The sequence below is a fragment of the Triturus cristatus genome, chromosome 2_1 (genome assembly GCF_964204655.1).
Source record: "Triturus cristatus chromosome 2_1, aTriCri1.1, whole genome shotgun sequence".
NCBI classification, from domain to species: Eukaryota; Metazoa; Chordata; class Amphibia; order Caudata; family Salamandridae; genus Triturus; species Triturus cristatus.
The window spans coordinates 759,343,277-759,361,356 of record NC_140581.1 but is presented as its reverse complement, the minus strand read 5'-3'; the positions used below and the strand labels follow the sequence as shown (position 1 = coordinate 759,361,356).

Sequence of the window (18,080 nt, the reverse complement as noted above, 5' to 3'; positions counted from 1 at the left end):
TAACTTGGGCCTGAAACGTCACAACCATTGCCATAAGTTCCTTCACTGGATCTATGACAGTTATCAAGATGTCCTCAGCAACATAGTGAGTTTGAATTAATTTCTGGCCAACTTTATACACTTGTCTGCGTATTTGACCTGATGTGTTGTGGCAATGGCTCTAAAGTCTGGGCAAACATTAAGGAAAAGAGTGAACTCCTGTCTAGTTGCCTTCCCTTACAACGTTTAGTTGGAATAAGTGCTGTTCACCTGAATACTTATCTTTAGCTTCTGATAGCCCACCAAAGCCCAACTCTGAAAACACATTATCCTTCGTGAATCTCCCATGAACTGCCAGACTATTTAGGCCTAGTGAATTAGGGACTCCAGACTTCGTACACTGTTTGCCAATATGAAAGGGAGCAGCTTGGCATCAGAGGCACCCTCTATAAGGGGCTTACGTGTCTTAATAATTAGTGAAAGTGTTGTCTCCATTGTAAAAGACCCTGAGAAGAATTGAAAGTAACTGTGGTAAAGATGTCGTATAGATGTTCGCCATGAAGCCATCCAAGCTCATGGTTTTGATTGACTTCAGGTTTGTAATTGTGTTCAGGATGTCTTCCGTGGCAATCTGTTTCTGCAGGTGTTCTGGTCAGGCCTTGTCACTTGTAAGAGTGCATCGCTTCCCAGAAAATCTCTCTCCACCCTGTCTGTATGCTCCCTTGTGTAGAGTTCTTCGTAGTACTCCTTGAACCCATCCGCTATCTACCTTGCCTCCCTGCACAGCTTTTCCTCCCCTTTGTGCACTTTGATGTATGCTGGTTTCAGTCGTAGTCTGCCTGGCCTGTTCCTCATTGAAAGAAATGGTTATTTAACCTTGCAAGCAGGTAATTTGCCCTGTCAGCCTATGCTTAGTTTACCTGACTTCTCAGATCCACAACCTTCTTCCATGGATGCTGAGATGTATTTTTATGAACTTTCATTGGGTCATTCATATCTGCTCTCTGCCTACTTAGCTAGACTTTCCTCGGATTTTTTTTATTTTGTATTTAAGTGATCTGCTTCTGCAGTCCGCTGAACCCCTTATTATAACTTCTAATGCACCCCAGAGCATTGCCATGTTAACTTCTCTATTGCTCATTAGCAACATGTAGTCTCATAAGTTTTGACCTAGGTTTTTGACAACTATTGGGTTTTGAAGGAGGGTGTAAATTAGGCGCCATGTAGCTTTCCGTTCTTCTCCATCATCAGGGCACTCCGTTGTGCATGGGACTGGACCTTGATCCACTTCTGTTGTCCGCTGCAGTAACCTCTTATCCACCAAGATGTAGTACATTTGGACTTCATTTCTTTGAGCAGCCAAGTAATGTGACTAGTTAATGAACAAAGACCGTGGTGGCTAGTGACATATTAAAGTGGAGGGGCCATTTCTGACAACTACCTCAGCAATTCCTTCTTAAGGAATGCCGCCAAGGAGTGGGCTGATGATTCATATACAGTGCGCAGGCTGTTCTTTACTGAACCATGCGCACTGTATGTTTACATCATTTGACCTGGCGTCCTTTGATGCCAGTCACATGCAGACTGGTCTGCCTCCTCATGTATTGGTGACTTATCTGAATGTCATTCCTTTCCGACCTCATCACAGGGTGGGGGAGTGGGCAGTAAGGCTTGATGATCCCACTCTGAGCTGGGAAGGTGCACCTTCGCTGATTGTCATACAGCCTCAGGCAGCACAGGGTTGATGCCTAAAACATCCAGGCTGCAATCAATGAGCGAGGTTTCCCTAAATTACTGGGAGGTGTGGCCATCCATCCCAGCAGGAAACGGAGGCCAGGGTTGAAAGCAGGTAAGCCCAGCTAAACCAGCGAAGGCTGGCACATACACAGTAGCTCATGTGTCTTTCAAAAGGGCCTGATTGCCTGACCCCCTTGCTGAGTGAGGATCAGTGTGATCAGTGTGATCAGGGTTCCTTTATTTTTATTATCATAATGTCCCTAAAATAAAGGAGGCAGGACAGCGCTGCCACGCCACTATTAAGGAACCATAACTGAACAAAGGCAACACCAATCTGCTCACCTGGACTAGAAAATACACAAACATGACAGTGGTCCTATGGGACTCATTAATAGTATTACCATTTGTAATCAATCCCACGTAATGGAGTCAGTCCAGAACACATTGACCGCCCTACAGTGCTTGATGTACTAATTAGACTTAATGGCTCTTTTTCCGTAGTTGCAATTGTGTATTCCTTGTTTGATATTTTTCAGGTACTATAAAAATGACATTAGTGCAGTCAATACAGTGCTCCGGAAAGGCAAAGTGAATATATACAAGATTGTGTAACAACTCTGTACAAAACCCTAGTTTGATGTCTTAATTCAAAATAGTGTATGGTCTGTTAACAATTTCATAGGTTACTCCAATATGAAATACTCCTAGTTCAGCCAAGGGTGAGTTGTCGATTTTTCAACCCGATAATAGATTGACTGGTCTCATCAGAACCAAGCCATCTGTCTAAGGCAACTATAAAAAAGGGCCCTTAGCCTCTTGATCTTGAGTAGTTATTAATATTAATAAACCAGAGCGCCCTCCAACTCACAACCGCCAGCTCAAATGAATCCTCGCCCCCCCATGGAACACTTCCAGATCAACCCCAGAACGACTCTATGCGTAACTCTTGCCTACAGACCTCCCGGACCTTGCCACTACCATCGCAGACCTCCTAGCGTCCCACGCCCTCGCACCCATGGACTGCTCAGAGACCTGAATCTCCACCTCGACAACCTCAGCGAACCCTAACTCCACCACCCTCCTGGACATCCTCACCAACATCGGACACAAGCAGCTCGTCACCGCACCCACCCACAAGGCAGGACCCACCCTCGACCAAATCTTCACAGGAGGAAACAAAATTTGCTTCAGCCACACCACGCAACCCCTCTGGCTAGACCACCGCTGCGTCCACTTCTCCTTCTCGAAACCCACCGCACCCAAACCTACACCATGCCCCCCATGCAGAAACTGGAGCAAGATCACCGAAGAGCACCTCAACTCCGCCTTCAGCCACAATCTTCCACTCACCACGGCCGACGCCAGCCCTGCAGCCAACAAACTCCACAGATGGCTCACCGACTGCGCAAACACGCTCGCCACCCTCCAGAACTCTGACATACAATGCACCTCGAAGGCCACCTGGTTCACCACAGACCTCCGAGAATCCAAGTACACGTGCCGACGACTCGAGAAAGCATGGAGGAACAGCAAAACTTCAGAAGCACGCACCGCCTACAAAATTGCCTTGACAGAACACCACCAACTCATCCGGTCCACAAAGAGGAACTTCATCCAGGACAAAATCCGCTCCAACTCCCGCAACTCTAAGTAACTTCAGCATCATACAAGAATTTACCATACCCCCTGGCGAAATCTCGGACGTCCCTTCCTCCCAGGATATCTGCAACAAACACTGCTCCTTCCATCACAAGATCAGGACTCTTTACGACAACTTCGATGAACAGAACCAAGGCACAGACACAACACCATCCACCAGCAATGCCACCCAGCTGAGCATCACCACCTGAACCCATGTCACCACAGAAGACACCACAAAGACCATGAGAAGCCTACAGTCCCCTGCCCGCCGCACATCTTCCACAGAGCCTCCTCTGCCATAGCACCTGAACTACAACGTGCAATCAACTGCTCCCTTGAAACAGGCACCTTCCCCGATGTCTGGAAAAGCACAGAAGTCAAACCCTTACTCAAGAACCCCTCCGCAGACCCAACGGACCTCAAAAACTACAGACCCATCTCCCTCCTCCCCTTCATCGCCAAAGTCACTGAGAAGATCGTCAACATCCAGCTCACGAATTTCATAGAATCCAACTCGATCCTCGACACTTCTCAATCCGGATTCCGCAACAACCACAGCACCGAGCCACCCTCCTAGCCGCCACTGATGACATCTGAACTCTCCTCGACCAAGGCCACACGGCAGCACTCCTCCCACTGGACCTCTCAGCAGCCTTTGACGCCGTCTCCCACCGTACACTAGCTGCCAGACTTCACGATGCCGGCATACAGGCAGCTGCCCTAGACTGGATCCGCTCCTTCCTCGCTGGCCGAACTCAAAGAATCAGACTCCTGGCCTTCCTCTCCGAACCCACAGGGATCAGATGCGGAGTGCCCCAAGGATCCCCACTCAGCCCCACACTCTTCAGCATCTACATGGCCCCGCTCGCAACCATCATCAGAAAACACAGGCTCAGTTAAGTATCCTATGCCGACAAAACCCAGCTAATCCTCTCCCTCACCAAGGAACCTAATATCACCAGACACCGCTTCCAGAAAGGAATGTAGGACGTCGCATCCTGGATGAGCAGCAGCTGCCTGCAGCTCAACTCTGAGAAGACAGATGTTCTGGTCCTCGTGGCACGACGCCTGGTGGCCACGCGCCCTCCACAACCCTCCCACACCCACAGACTACGACCGCAAACTCTGCATCATACTCTACTTTTCCCGCATCCCACGACAGAACCACATCACCCAGCACCCATGAGACCTCCACTGGCTCTCCTTCGAAAAGAGTGACCTTCAAGCTGCTCACTCACGCCTACAAATTCCTCCACAATACAGGACTCCATTGCCTCAACGAAAGAATCTCCTTCCACAAAGATTAGCGGGAAGATGAGGCTGCACAGATGAGCAGTATTTCCCTGCAGCACAAGATGGGCTCACTCCTTCGTGCAATCGCCATGGTGGGATTGCTCACTGGTACAAAAGAAGAACGGGGTTACTCTAAAATCTATGACGTGTCATAGAACTGTGCATGTCAAAACACTGTTCTTCTTTAACTTCTCACTGATGTAGGTATAGGACCGAGTCAGTGGCTAGCGCAGTAAAATGTAAACTTGGGGTGCGTAATCTAAATCACTACATGTAGTGTAAATGTGCAACCTTGCTCCTTTCACAACAACACAACTTTATTGCTGTCCTTCTTCCCCAGGTCAACTCGCTCCTGGCATCAAAAGCCCCCTTTGGTAATATGTGCTGGACTTTGCAAATGCTCTAAATATATAAGCATAATCATTGCATTAGAAAGTCTGTTGAAAATCGAGATCAAGAAATCCAGAACAGGGAAACTGGCCAGCTAGAAAACGAGAAACCCAAAAGAATTCCACTTACAAAAGAATTGTATGAGGGATAGTAAATTAGAAATGTAAAATAAATTGTTGGTACTTTAGTAGTGGAACTTGGCAAGCCATCTGAAAGATTGTATAAAACAACGTTTTGTAACTGGGTTGGGTTAGGCTATTATAATCTTGCTTAAGAGATGTGGCCAATAAAGAGCAAAGGCCTTTTTACTTCTCCATTAGTCCTCTCAGTATTGAAAATGTTATCGGGTTTTACTTTATCTTATTATGTGTTGGTGGCTTAGTGGGCTAATGCATCCACTGCAGGGGCCTTTGTTTGACCTCATGGTCACAGGTTTCAATCCCAGTAGGTGCACTCAACATTTCATCCTTCTGAGGTGGATGAAATGAGTACCATTGAGTAGGATAACCATTCTAGATGAACTTGCGCTTTACAAATGCACATTGTTACTCATTGATTTGAATACAATCTGCTCGAGGCATATGAGCTGCAGATCTACACACTTTTACATAGATCGCCATCTGGTGTTGGACCCGGATGTTTGCAGTTTGTTTTTCCTCTTGGAAAGTCTTTGGAAGTCACGAGGTCGGTGACTCCTCCCTTGGATCGTATTGCGCATGGGCTTCGGCTCCATCCTCAGATTGCTTTTTTTCTGCCATTGGGCTCGGATGTAACACTTCGCGCTCCGGTTCCGAACTTTTCCAGTTCGACGATCGAAGCGGAATCCTCGCTTATCGCGGTGTTGTTCAGATCCAGATCTCCTCAATCACCTTCTCTTCGACACATCTTCGATTCCAGTCGTCGACGGCAGACTTCGGGCCTACCCAATCTCTGGTCCCGGCTGATGGAAAGAACTCCTTTAAAGAAGTGCCCGCGATGTGGGTCCAAATTCCCCCACACCGATCTTCATGAGGTGTGCAACCTCTGCCTCTCCCCTGAACACGAGGCTCGAGACTTTCGATCTGAAAGACTTGCAGGCCGGACAAAGACTATTCTAGATCGAAGAGCCAGACGAAACATGGCGCACTCCTCAACCTCCGTTCCAGTCGACATCTTCGGGGACGACGTCGAAGATCCGGGACAGCAGCACACCGAAGAGGACCTCGTCCGCGCTTCCTCCTTGGATTGTGGGTGCCTAATCTTCGATCGTGAGGCGTCAATTGTAACGCCACCAATATATTGACTTCATCAACTTTTGATGCTTACTGTTTTGGATATCTCACAGAGAAAGTTCGCATAGAAGGGCTCTTTCGGAATTACATTTCTGATTGACTTCATCAACTTTTGATATTTACTCTTTTGGATATTTACAGAGAAAACTCACATAGAACGCTTCTTTCAGAATTACTTTCTGCCCTGATGAAGTTCCTTTAAACGGAACGAAACGCGTTGGCTGTTTTTACATGTTACATGAAGGAGAATAAAGTACCACAGTGAACTTATCCGTTTTCACGTGACTGTGACTTCATACCTGGTGCCACCTCCATTTCTTCCCAGTGCTTCCGAAGCCGACAACTCTGATGTGGAGGACATCACCCCGGCGCAGAGGGTCGTGAGTACTATACCCCCTCCCACACCCGCGCCCACACTCAAAAAGGCTTCGGTCACGCCTTTGCCTCCGGGCCTAGGCAAGACCAGAGACACTGCTTCACACACCCCACCTTCGGGCCCGGTGAAGAAGCCAAATAAGCCTTCCGGCGGCTCGGGCTCGAGCCAGCCCTCCAGCGGTGCCGAGAAACGCACTTGGGCACCGAAAAAGAAACCGGTCTCTACCTTGACACCGAGCTCCGCACCGAAGCCCTCGTGTCGAAACCCCGCCTTTCCGTGCCGACGCCATCTTCGGTACCGACCAAGCCCCATAAGGCCCTCTGCACTGACACTTCCACGTCGGAGCCCACCTCGGCGCCCACCAAGAAAACTGAGGTTCCCAAGCCCAGTGCTAAGCACGTCACGGACAAGCCTAAAAAGTCATCGGCCCCGAAATCTTCAGGAACTGTTTACACCGGATCCATTGCAAAAGACTCTTACCAAGGATCCAAAAACTGGACATTTGGCACTCTCTTCCAAAAAGAGACATTTGGACAAACCGGCTCCGCCTCCACCTCCAAAGAGGAAGGACTCTGCTACCTCCCCTTTCAGAATGCCTTCCCCACCTCCTCCACCCTCTCCGCCCCCTCCACCTTCTCCACCCCCACCTCCTCGCTCTCCGACCCCGTCTGCAGGCGATGATGATCAGGGGGACCCATATTACGATCCAGGGGATGTACCCCAAGACCCCACCCCTACAGGATCCCCAGACCCATGGGACAACTACAATAATCCAGATATTCCAGACGTCCCACAAGATGACCTATACCCTTCCAGGCCATCTCCACCGGAAGACTCATTGGGTTTCCACCACCTACTTCAGAGGCCGGCACATTATCACGGGGTAGAGCTACACACTGACCCAGTGGAGGAGGATTTCCTCCTCGACACCTTTGATACTGCACATAGGTCTACCTCCATACTACCTATGCTCAAGGGGGTGATAAAACGTGCGCCAGAGGTTTTTAAGGACCCAGTCAGGCCTAGGGTCATTAACCCACGCATAGAAAAAAAGTACAAAGCTGCCCCCACAGATCCTGCCTATATCAAAGGGCCAGCGCCACTAGATTCCCTAGTGGTTTCCACTGCATGGAAGAGGTCAAACTCCCAGGCGTCAGGCGAAGCACCACCACCTGACCAGGAGTCAAAGCTACTAGACTCGTCAGGAAAGCGCACTGCGTCACAGGCAGCCAATATATGGCGTATCGCCAACACTCAAGCTCTATTGGCCAGATACGATAGGGCGCATTATGATGAATTAGAAACCATAATGCACCACCTCCCAGAAAGATACAAAAATAGGGCCAATGAATTAATTCAAGAGGGTAAGACTATAACTAACACCTCTATACGCTGTGCCTTAGATGCAGCAGACACAGCCTCCAGGGCCATTAACACTAGCGTCCTCCTCCGTCGCCATGCTTGGCTGAGAGTATCAGGTTTCAAACCTGAGGTACAGGCCTCCATCCTAAATCATCCCTTTGACCAAGAACACCTATTCGGCCCAAAGGTAGATGAGGCCCTCGAGAAAATGAAGAGGGACACGGATACGGCAAAATCTATGGGAGCCCTGCAGTCACACCCTCCTAGGCGCTCCTTTCGCCGCTCTTCCTTTCGGGGTACGGCTAGTGGCTACTCCTCAGATAGCGCATCCACTACCTACAAATCCCATGCTCAGTCCACCTTCACAAGGGGTTATCAAAGAGGCGGCCATAGGGGCAATTACAATAAAGGCAGAGGCAAAACAAATACCGCCCGCTCTGCCACACCGCCTACCCAATGACTTCCCCCCCCCCCCCCCCCCCCCCCCCCCACTCCCTCCAGACCATCCCACTCCGGTCGGGGGCAGACTACAAAATTTCCTTCAGGTCTGGGAGACCATCACCTCAGACAAATGGGTGACCCAAATTATTCGCTCAGGGTACTGCCTAGAATTGACATCTACCCCCCCCCCCCCCCCAAACATTCCACCCAGGCAACGCCCAATGTCACAAGAACATACCACATTACTAAAACAGGAGGTAATCTCCCTCCCACAAAAACAGGCAATAGAACAAGTTCCCGTCAATCAGCAAAATTTAGGGGTCTACTCCCTATATATTCTAATACCAAAAAGGGACGAGACTCTACGACCTGTTCTAGATCTCCGGCCCCATAACACATACATACATACATTCAGACCATTTTCACATGGTAACGCTTCCGCAGGTACTTCCGCTCCTCTCCCAGAACGACTTCCTCACCACACTGGGCTTGAAAGACGCATACTTTCACATTCCGGTACACCACGCTCACAGAAAGTACCTCTGATTTGTAGTGGACGGGCAACACTACCAGTTCAAGGTGCTCCATTCGGGGTCACAACAGCACCAAAGGTATTCACCAAGTGCCTACCGGTAGTGGCGGCACACCTCAGACAGCACATTCACGTCTTCCCATATTGGCTGATAAAAGCCACGTCCTACAACCAATGTGTACACCACACTGCCACTACAATCCAACTACTTCACCAGCTAGGCTTCACGGTGAACCACCAAAAGTCCCAGCTAACACCATCCCACATAAAGCAATACCTCGGTGCCACCATAGACACCTCAAAAGCCATAGCCTACCCCAATTCGGCCAGGATTGCAAGCATTCAGGCTTTGCGTCAAAGATTCATACCTCAACACTCCCTTCCAGCAAGAGTGTTTATGCAACTGATAGGGATGATGGCCCCTTGCATTTTCATAGTGCCTCACGCAAGTCTCCAGATGCGTCCACTCCAAGAGTGCTTAGCGCGCCAATGGAACCAGGCCCAGGGGCAACTGACAGATCTGGTGTTGGTAGACGGTCGCACCCATCGCTCTCTGCAGTGGTGGAACACCACAAATCTTTCCAGAGGTCGACTGTTCCTGGACCCGGTTCCACAAATAATACTAACAGACGCATCGCTCTCCGGCTGGAGAGCTCATCTATTACATCTCACAGTGCAGGGCACATGGACGCCGCAACAAAAGTCACTCCATATCAACCATCTGGAGTTAGTGGCAATCTTCCTAGCCCTAAAATCCTTTCAAATACAGATTTTAGGCAAGGCAGTCCTCATTCGCACAGACAACATGACGGCCATGTACTACATTAAAAAACAAGGCGGCACACACTCTCCACAGTTCTCTCAACTAGCACAGAGCATATGGAGATGGGCAATTCCACACAATCTTTCTCCTGGCCCAGCATGTACCAGGAGTCCAAAACACCATGGCAGATCTGCTCAGCAGACAGACGCAGCAGATCCACGAGTGGGAACTTCACCCACAGGTTCTTCACCCGTTCTTTCAGATGTGGGGGCATCCCACGAAAACAAAAAATGCCCAAGCTTCGCCGCCAGATACCCACACCCATTGTCCAAAGGCAATGCGATATGGATGAACTGGTCAGGCAAATTTGCGTACGCCTTTCCACCTCTCCCACTAATTCCATTAGTGGTGCGAAAGCTACAACAGCATTCCCTAACACTGATCCTAGTAGCTCCAACATGGGCCAGACAACCGTGGTACACCACACTGCTGGAACTCTCGGTAGTACCACACCAAAAGCTACACCTCTCGCCATGCCTCCTAACCCAGAACCATGGAGAGATCAGGCACCCGGACCCAGATCAGCTCAACCTTGCGATCTGGCTCCTGAGATCCTAGAATTCGGATACCTTAACCTTCCCCCTGACTGTATGAACGTCATCAGAGAAGCTAGACGCCCTACCACTAGAGCCTGCTACGCTGCCAAGTGGAAAAGACTTGTTGTTTATTGCCATAACACCATCAATCCTCTAGACGTGTCTATACAACACATCATATGCTACTTACTCCATCTACAAAGGTTTAACCTAGCATATACATCCATTCGGCTACACCTCGCAGCAATTGCCGCTTACCTACAAAACAGACAGCACCTATCACTTTTCAGAGTGCCTGCCATTAAAGCCTTCATGGAAGGCCTCAAACGAATAATTCCCCCCAGAGTACCACCCTCACCTGTGTGGAACTTAAATATAGTTCTCACAAAGCTAATGGGACCGCCCTTCGAACCTTTGCATAAATGCGAACTGCAATTTCTCACATGGAAAACAGCTTTTCTTGTAGCCATCACTTTCCTTAGAAGGGTCAGTGAGATACAAGCACTTACCATACAAGAACCTTTTCTCCAAATGCACCAGAACAAGGTTGTTCTCCGTACCAACCCAAAATTCCTACCTAAAGTCATTTCCCCTTTTCATCTAAACCAATCGGTAGTATTACCGGTATTTCTCTCGCAACCTCAAACTGTTGCAGAAAGGGCTCTACACACGCTAGATGTTAAACTGGCCTTACTTTACTATATCCAAAGAACACAACCTTTCAGAAAGACCAAACAACTATTAGTCTCTTTCTCTCCACCACATAAAGGCAACCCCATCTCAAAATCAGGGATAGCTAGGTGGATTGTAAAATGCATACAGATTTGCTACCACAAAGCAAAACGAACGCTATCTGTTCCCCCCTAAAGCCCACTCTACACGAAAGATAGGGGCTTCTATGGCTTTTCTAGGGAACATCCCATTAGATGATATCGGCAAAGCAGCTACATGGTCAACACCGCACACTTTCACTAAACATTATTGTGTAGATGTGCAAACCAAGCAACAAGCTAGTGTGGGCCAGGCTGTACTAAAAACACTATTTCAAACCACTGCAACAGATACCGGTGGTCGCCGCTAAGGTTGGGAACTGCTATATAGTCTATGCAAAAGTGTGTAATCTGCAGCTCATATGCTTTGAACGGAATATGCTACTTACCAGTATGCATCTGTTCTTGGCATGTAGAGCTGCAGATCTACACACGCCCACCCGGCTACCTGTATCTGTTCCAGTCCATCTTATTTAGATACAACACACATGGGTTTCTTCACTGTTATTACTACGCTCCATCTTTCCCTGTTGGCGAAAAACAATCCGAGGATGGAGCCAAAGCTCATGCGCAATATGATCCAAGGGAGGAGTCACCGACCTTGTGACTTCCAAAGACCTTCCAAGAGGAAAAACTAACTGCAAACATCCGGGCCCAACACCAGATGGCGATCTATGCAAAAGTGTGTAGATCTGCAGCTCTACATGCCAAGAACAGATGCATGCTGGTAAGTAGCATATTCCTTATTTCTTTGATAAGTGTTGGAGAGCGCCCAGAAAATATGGTTGTTAGTAATGTTTTATAGATAAGCGCGATCTGTGGCCTTCCTCTAGCTTTAAAAGACATGTCTTTGTTGAAAGGTTTTTAGAGTTCAGAGTCCATTATTGCGTTGACTTTTTGGTGTAATCGTTATTTATTTTTTATTTAAGTATTTGATGATGCAGACCTTAGCCTCGTCACCCCATCTGTTCTTTTTGCTGCTGTGGGCACAGCAGGCCAGAGATGTACAACTGCACGACGACTCGTAAGTATTTCCAGTGTGTTATTCTGTGTTTGTGCCACTGTTACTATATAGATTTTTGTTTCTTACTTGTACATATGAATTTGATTGCCACTAGGTGTAACCACACCATTCAGCCACCTGTTCATTTGCTCAACCTGAATATAGTCCTTTCTCTTCAGGTTAAGTCAAGGGACTTTTTTTGTGCTTTCCAAGATTGCTTACAGGTGGGCAGATTGATCCAGAATTTTGGGGCTTAAACTCAAGAACATCTTTATCCTCTTCTGGTTTATTTGGAGGCAATGTGGGGAGTTTCAGGAGAGGAGCAGGTTGCATGTTTTTGAAGAAATTTGTGGCAGAGAAATGGGTGGAGAAAATCTGATGCAAACTTCCACTGCTCTCTTGGTTTGCATTTTCACAGATAGACAAAAAATTTTAAACTTGGGCCAGGACTCCCATTTTCAAGGTGGAACTGCTGAGGGATGCAGAAACTATGAAGTACAGTGTAGTGTGGTCAAGAGATGGAGCCTAAGGCCTAAATAAAGGGTAATATAAACATAATCCAAATGTATTAACTAGAACCCACTAAAAGCTTAAGGATAGAAATATTGGATACAAATTAGCTTTTTTATGTAAAGTGAATGACAATATAAAGCATCAAAGCAGAAACCCTACACTTCGTTACTGAATTGTTAAAAAGGGTAAATAGAATAAATCTAATCATTAAACTGGTCTTTAAAAAAAATTGTAAACAACAATGTGGACGTTCCCGTTCAGGGATCCAAAAGTGAAGAGGACAGATTGTCATACACAGGAATGATAAAAAAAAACATTTGGTTTTTTAAAAGAACCCTCACCCACCAACCTAGTTGGTGGCATGCTTCATCATTGGGTTCCCAGCTGGGCTGCCGAATGCAACCCAGCTGGGCTGCGAAGCCTGATTTACAGCACAGCGTTTTTTTTTTTGTGTGTAGGGAGATGGTGCTGGAAGTGAAATTTAAAGTGCCTCTAGAATGCTCAATAACTGCCTTTATTCTCGAGCTTCTGGGGTACAGTTAGAAAATGCGGTAGGGATAAAAGGAAGATGTATATGGTCTACCTTACCCTCTCTCAAGCGGTCGACATGTTTCAGCCTCGACAGGGGTGCTGAGGCGTTCTTCAGGGCCAGAATTAGTGATGTGTGAATAACCGCACACACGCTAAGGTGTGCTGATGTGCAGTGAAATGACCGTACTTGCGGTTACCACCGTCAAGATAAATACCTGAAACAACAAAACATAAACAGTCATACACAAAATACTACAAGGGTAGCAGTCACTTAGTGAAATGTTGCTGGTGGTAAATCTGACAAGTGCTGATATCCATCCAGGTATTAGGATCCAATAAAGGCCACTTCGCACACGGGCATGCAAGAATACGCTATATATGCAAAAAGTAGCGCAAAGTGAGTAGTGCACTTAAGTATGCCTCTTAGTGAAGTGTAACACATGTGGTGGTAATTGCCCCCATGAGGGAGATGCCGTGGTATCCAGTAGTGTACTTGAAACACTGGACAAAGAAGAGTCACACTAAGTGATGCTTTCAAGACCTACAAGCTGCTCGGATGGGCAAGTAAATCAATAACTATGTAGCGCAAGCAGGCATGTCTGAACAATACATAAACACAAAATGCCAAAGAAAAGGCTGCTTACAAGAGTTACAGGGAATGGGTAGCTTTTAACAATCCCGGAGGGGGCGGACTCCTGTTGTCACACACTATGGGAGAAATGAGGGGGAGAGAGCCTTCGGGTCAGACCATGGCTGGAATACCGAAGGGAGGAATATCCATAGAATCTGTGATATGGCACTTACTGCATCAAGGATGTCCGTCCACGTGCAATGCCTACTTCGTTCCTGCGCGGGATCACAATGGTATTGGAGTGTGGTGGCAAGCTTGCTTAAAAGTTACTTGGAGGAAGCCGAGGGCGTGGCCATGCCCGGCGTTGTAATTTGTGACATCAGGGCGTCCGAGCGTGCTCTGTCGGGAGCACTAGAACGGGAGCCTCTCTATTGGGAAAGTATGGCAGGAAGTGAGGCACAGACTGTGATGTCAGGTGCCCGTGCAATGGGAAACTTTGTTTACAACAAATGTGGCGAACAATAGACAAATTAGACCGTCTGAATGTGAAAAGGATAAAAATATAACTATAAAACCATCCTATTGGATGGTGTATAGGTCGGTACAAGGATTTTATTAATTATTTATTAATTAATGGAAAGCGACCCACTAGGCTGTGTACAAGGCTTGTTTGGAGAGGATTAGCATCCAGTAAGAAGTCATCTAACCAGATTGCAATAGATGGTGTGTGTAAAATCGTGCAACACAGCAGATTGTATGTGGGAGAATATTCGAAGTAACCCACTTGGCCCTGTGCATGGATACTACGGATGGGGGGTGATAACCATGCTAAAAGAAAGCCGCAATACAGTTTGTTGCAAACCTATGTATGCGTGAGGATAGTTTCTAATATAGGTGCCAATAATAAGAAAGGCAACTGGTGAAGCTGATTAGAGCCGTGAACCTATACGGTCATTGCTCAGGGTGGAAGTCTGTACAAGTAGCTCATATGTCTACATGAAGGACTCTATGATATACAGATGGGGCATGACAATATAGCCGGGGGCCATTCATATGTCCCTCTATAACCCTAGGTTAGAGATTGTTCAGTGCGTTCCAAGGTATGTTGTCGTTGAAGCCGTTTTTGTTGGTGGAGAGGCGGTAGACCCACCTTTGTTCTTTCTCAACTAGGCTGTTCTGAAGATGGGAGATGCTGGTGTCTAGTTGTTCAATTATTACCCAGTTCAGATCATTGGTGGTATGACCTGTTTACAAATAGTGGTCTGTCATTCTGGTTGTGCTCCGTTTGCGCCGGATATTGCTCCAATGCTCCCAGATGCGGGTTTTGATAGACTATGTTGCAGGAATTGCAGTTAGTATGTTTATTAATCTGCCATGTTTTCCCAGGTTCGAGGTTTAGGGATTTTACTGGTTGTGTGAGTTGACAAACACTACAGTTACCTCAGGGAAAATGGCCAGTCACATGGGGTAAATCCCATGCATTCAGGACACTGTGTGTGGGGTGTTCTGATGTTTGTGGGTGGGTGGCTACCAGGCTGTCCTTGAGGCTCCTTGGTCTTCTATATGAAAACAAGCGTTTTTCCCAGTTGAGATTTCCAGGTTCCTAGGATCCTCCGGTGCCTCTGGATGATTTTTGATACTTTGTTTGAGATGGTGTTGTACGTTGTCACACATGTGAGTGGTATCGGAGTAGTTGACCGGTGTGTTGTCTCCAGTAATCCTTCTCTGTTTTGATTTCTGGCACGTTTCTTGGCAGTGCTGATGACTTTTTTTTTATATCCACGTTCCCTTAGTTTGGACGAGAGGGAAGTTGCCTGTTTGTAGTCCTTGATATCACTACAGTTTCTTCGTAGTCATAAATATTGACCGAAGGGCAGGTTTTCACTAAGTGGCCTCAGATGGAAGTGAATTCCTAGCTGTGGGTTTAAAATGGGTTTTGGTCTTCAGTTGACCCCTCTCAGCTGTGATGTCTAGGTCCAGGAATGTGATAGTTTGTTTATCCACACTGTGAGTGAATTTCAAATTCTTGTCACGTCCATTAATCCATACAAGGAATGTCTGTAGTGTTTCTTCCAAGCCCTTCCAGACCAAAAAGATGTCATCAATATATCTTTTGTAGAATTTGATGTTGTGTTTAAAAGGGCATGTCTGTGTTTGATATGTTTCTTTTCAAGGTCAAACACCTACAGACCAGCCACTCTCGGGGCGAATGTACTGCCCATCGAAGTGCCGTACATTTGTAAGAAGGGTTTCCCCTCAAATTCAAAAAAGTTGTCTTGAAGTGCTAGGTTTGCACACTATAGAATGAATGACTTTTTTAAGTGTTGTATTTCCATGTGGTGGCTTCCAGGTATGTTTTTAGCACTTTGAGTGTATCGTCTTGCGGAAGACTGGTGTAAAGACTGTCGATATCAAGGCTGACCAGAAGTGAAGTATCTGGGTCAAAATCTAGAGAGGTTAGTTGCCGTAAGAGGTCTTTGGTGTCTTTCAGAAAAGTTGATGTTGGTTTGAACAATGGGTTGCAGGAAAAAGTCGCAAAAGCGAGAGAGTGACTCCAATAGTGAGCCGATGCCTTACACGATGGCTCGTCCGGGTTGTGGGTTCCTTCCTCTGTGTATCTTAGGGAGCTTGAAAAATAGGGAACCCTGGCTTCACTGGTTGTAAGAAATCGGGCCTCATGTTTACTGATGATGCAGTCGGCTTCTGTATTTTCCACGAGAGCTTGGATTCTGGTACTTAAAGGACCGATGGGATCTAGTTCCAGGCATCTGTAGTTTTTAGTTGTTTAGTAGGCGTCAACATTCAGCTTGGTAATCGTCCTTGTCTTGGAGTACTATCCCGCCCCCTTTGTCAGCTGGTTTAATGATGATCTGGTCATTGGACCTCAAGTTATGTAGTGCCTCAAATTCAGTTCTGCTCGTATTTTTGAATTGTCTTCCCTCAGATGTTTTCTCAATGTCCTTAAATACTGCTTGTTCGAAGGTGGGGAGTTCCACTGGTATTTAATTGGGGGGGGGGGGGGGAGATATGGAAGTGGATTTAGTTCTCAGGCTGGTGTCACCTTCATCTTCTGAGTTATCCCCTGGTGGGTGGTTCTCAAAAAAAGCTTTTAATCTCGGTTTACGGAAGATTTCAGCAAGCTCACAATGTAGTTGTCAAGCCTACTAGTGGGCACGAATCCTAGACCCTTATTGAGTAGGTCTTCTTCAGTCGGGGTGAGAGTGTGAGAGGATAAATTTGTCACTAAACTCCGTTGGTGCTGGGTCTCGCTTGTTGGTCCCTGGTTCTGCTCCTCTTGTTGACCCCCTGATTCTGGTCTTCTTCACAGTGGACTTGATTTTGCCGTCTTCTCCTGCCCCCGCCTAAAAAAAGGAACCTTTGGTTGCTATTCATATAGGGGAGTTGGGGCTGTGCAAACGGTGGATTCCATCCTTTTAGCAGGTGTGGATTTTGTTGGACATATGAGCACAGGAAATTCATTTGGCTTCCTGGTGGAAACTGGGGCCATTGTTGTTGCCAATTGTCTGTACGTCCTCTTCCTGTTGTCTGTTTCGAAAGCTTCCTCCACTGGATCCGTGGTTAGTTGATGAGTCGTCATCCGAGGAACCTCCTGATATATCTGGCGTTTCAGCAGTTTGTAGTCAGGGCCTGCATAATGATAAGTCTTGGTGTACGAAAACTTCTTCAGGTCTTTCTGAAACTTTTGGATTGGGTCAAGTTATCTTTATACTCCGTCATCTCTTTATTTACCTCAACCAACCTTTTCTTGAATGCAGTTAAGGTTGTTTTAAAATGATTTTCCGTGGCCTGAATTTCCGAAATGACCGTACTTCAGGTTTCCACCGTCAAGGTAAATATCTCAAACAACAAAACACAACATAAACCGACATCCACAAAATACTACAACGGTGGGTGATTGTGCAGTCACCCACTACGGATAGTGAAATGTTGCTGGTGGTAAATCTGACGAGTGCCGACCTCCATCAGGGTATTAGGATCGTTTAAGGAAAGGGGCGCGCCCGACATTAAAGTATAATTGCGGCATGGGGCAATTTAAAAAAAGTAATAATAATTAAATAGTAAAAAAAAAACATGCACCCTCATTTGGTGCAGCAAGTAAAGCAAAGGCACAGCCAGCACTATCGGGATGGCATGGCGTGCCGTGCAATGTAAAAAAAATAATAATGCGTTGCGAGAGAGCGTGTCCTGCTTGCATCAGCAGGCATGTGAAAACCATTAAACGAAATAGTGCTCGGAGGCTGTAATTTAAGTCTACTGAGCAACAACACATGTAAAAAGGTGTGTTCTCTA

General features: G+C 46.9%; 1 protein-coding gene across 1 annotated transcript in view; it reads left to right on the top strand.

The window, feature by feature from the left end:
- Positions 1-18,080, top strand: part of ALDH7A1 (aldehyde dehydrogenase 7 family member A1) — a 295,831-nt gene that overhangs the window by 160,425 nt on the left and 117,326 nt on the right. Inside the window, exon 11 of the mRNA XM_085632694.1 lies at positions 12,081-12,175. Within this exon, the coding sequence (XP_085488820.1) occupies positions 12,081-12,175 (95 nt within the window). The remainder of the gene's footprint in view (positions 1-12,080; positions 12,176-18,080) is intronic.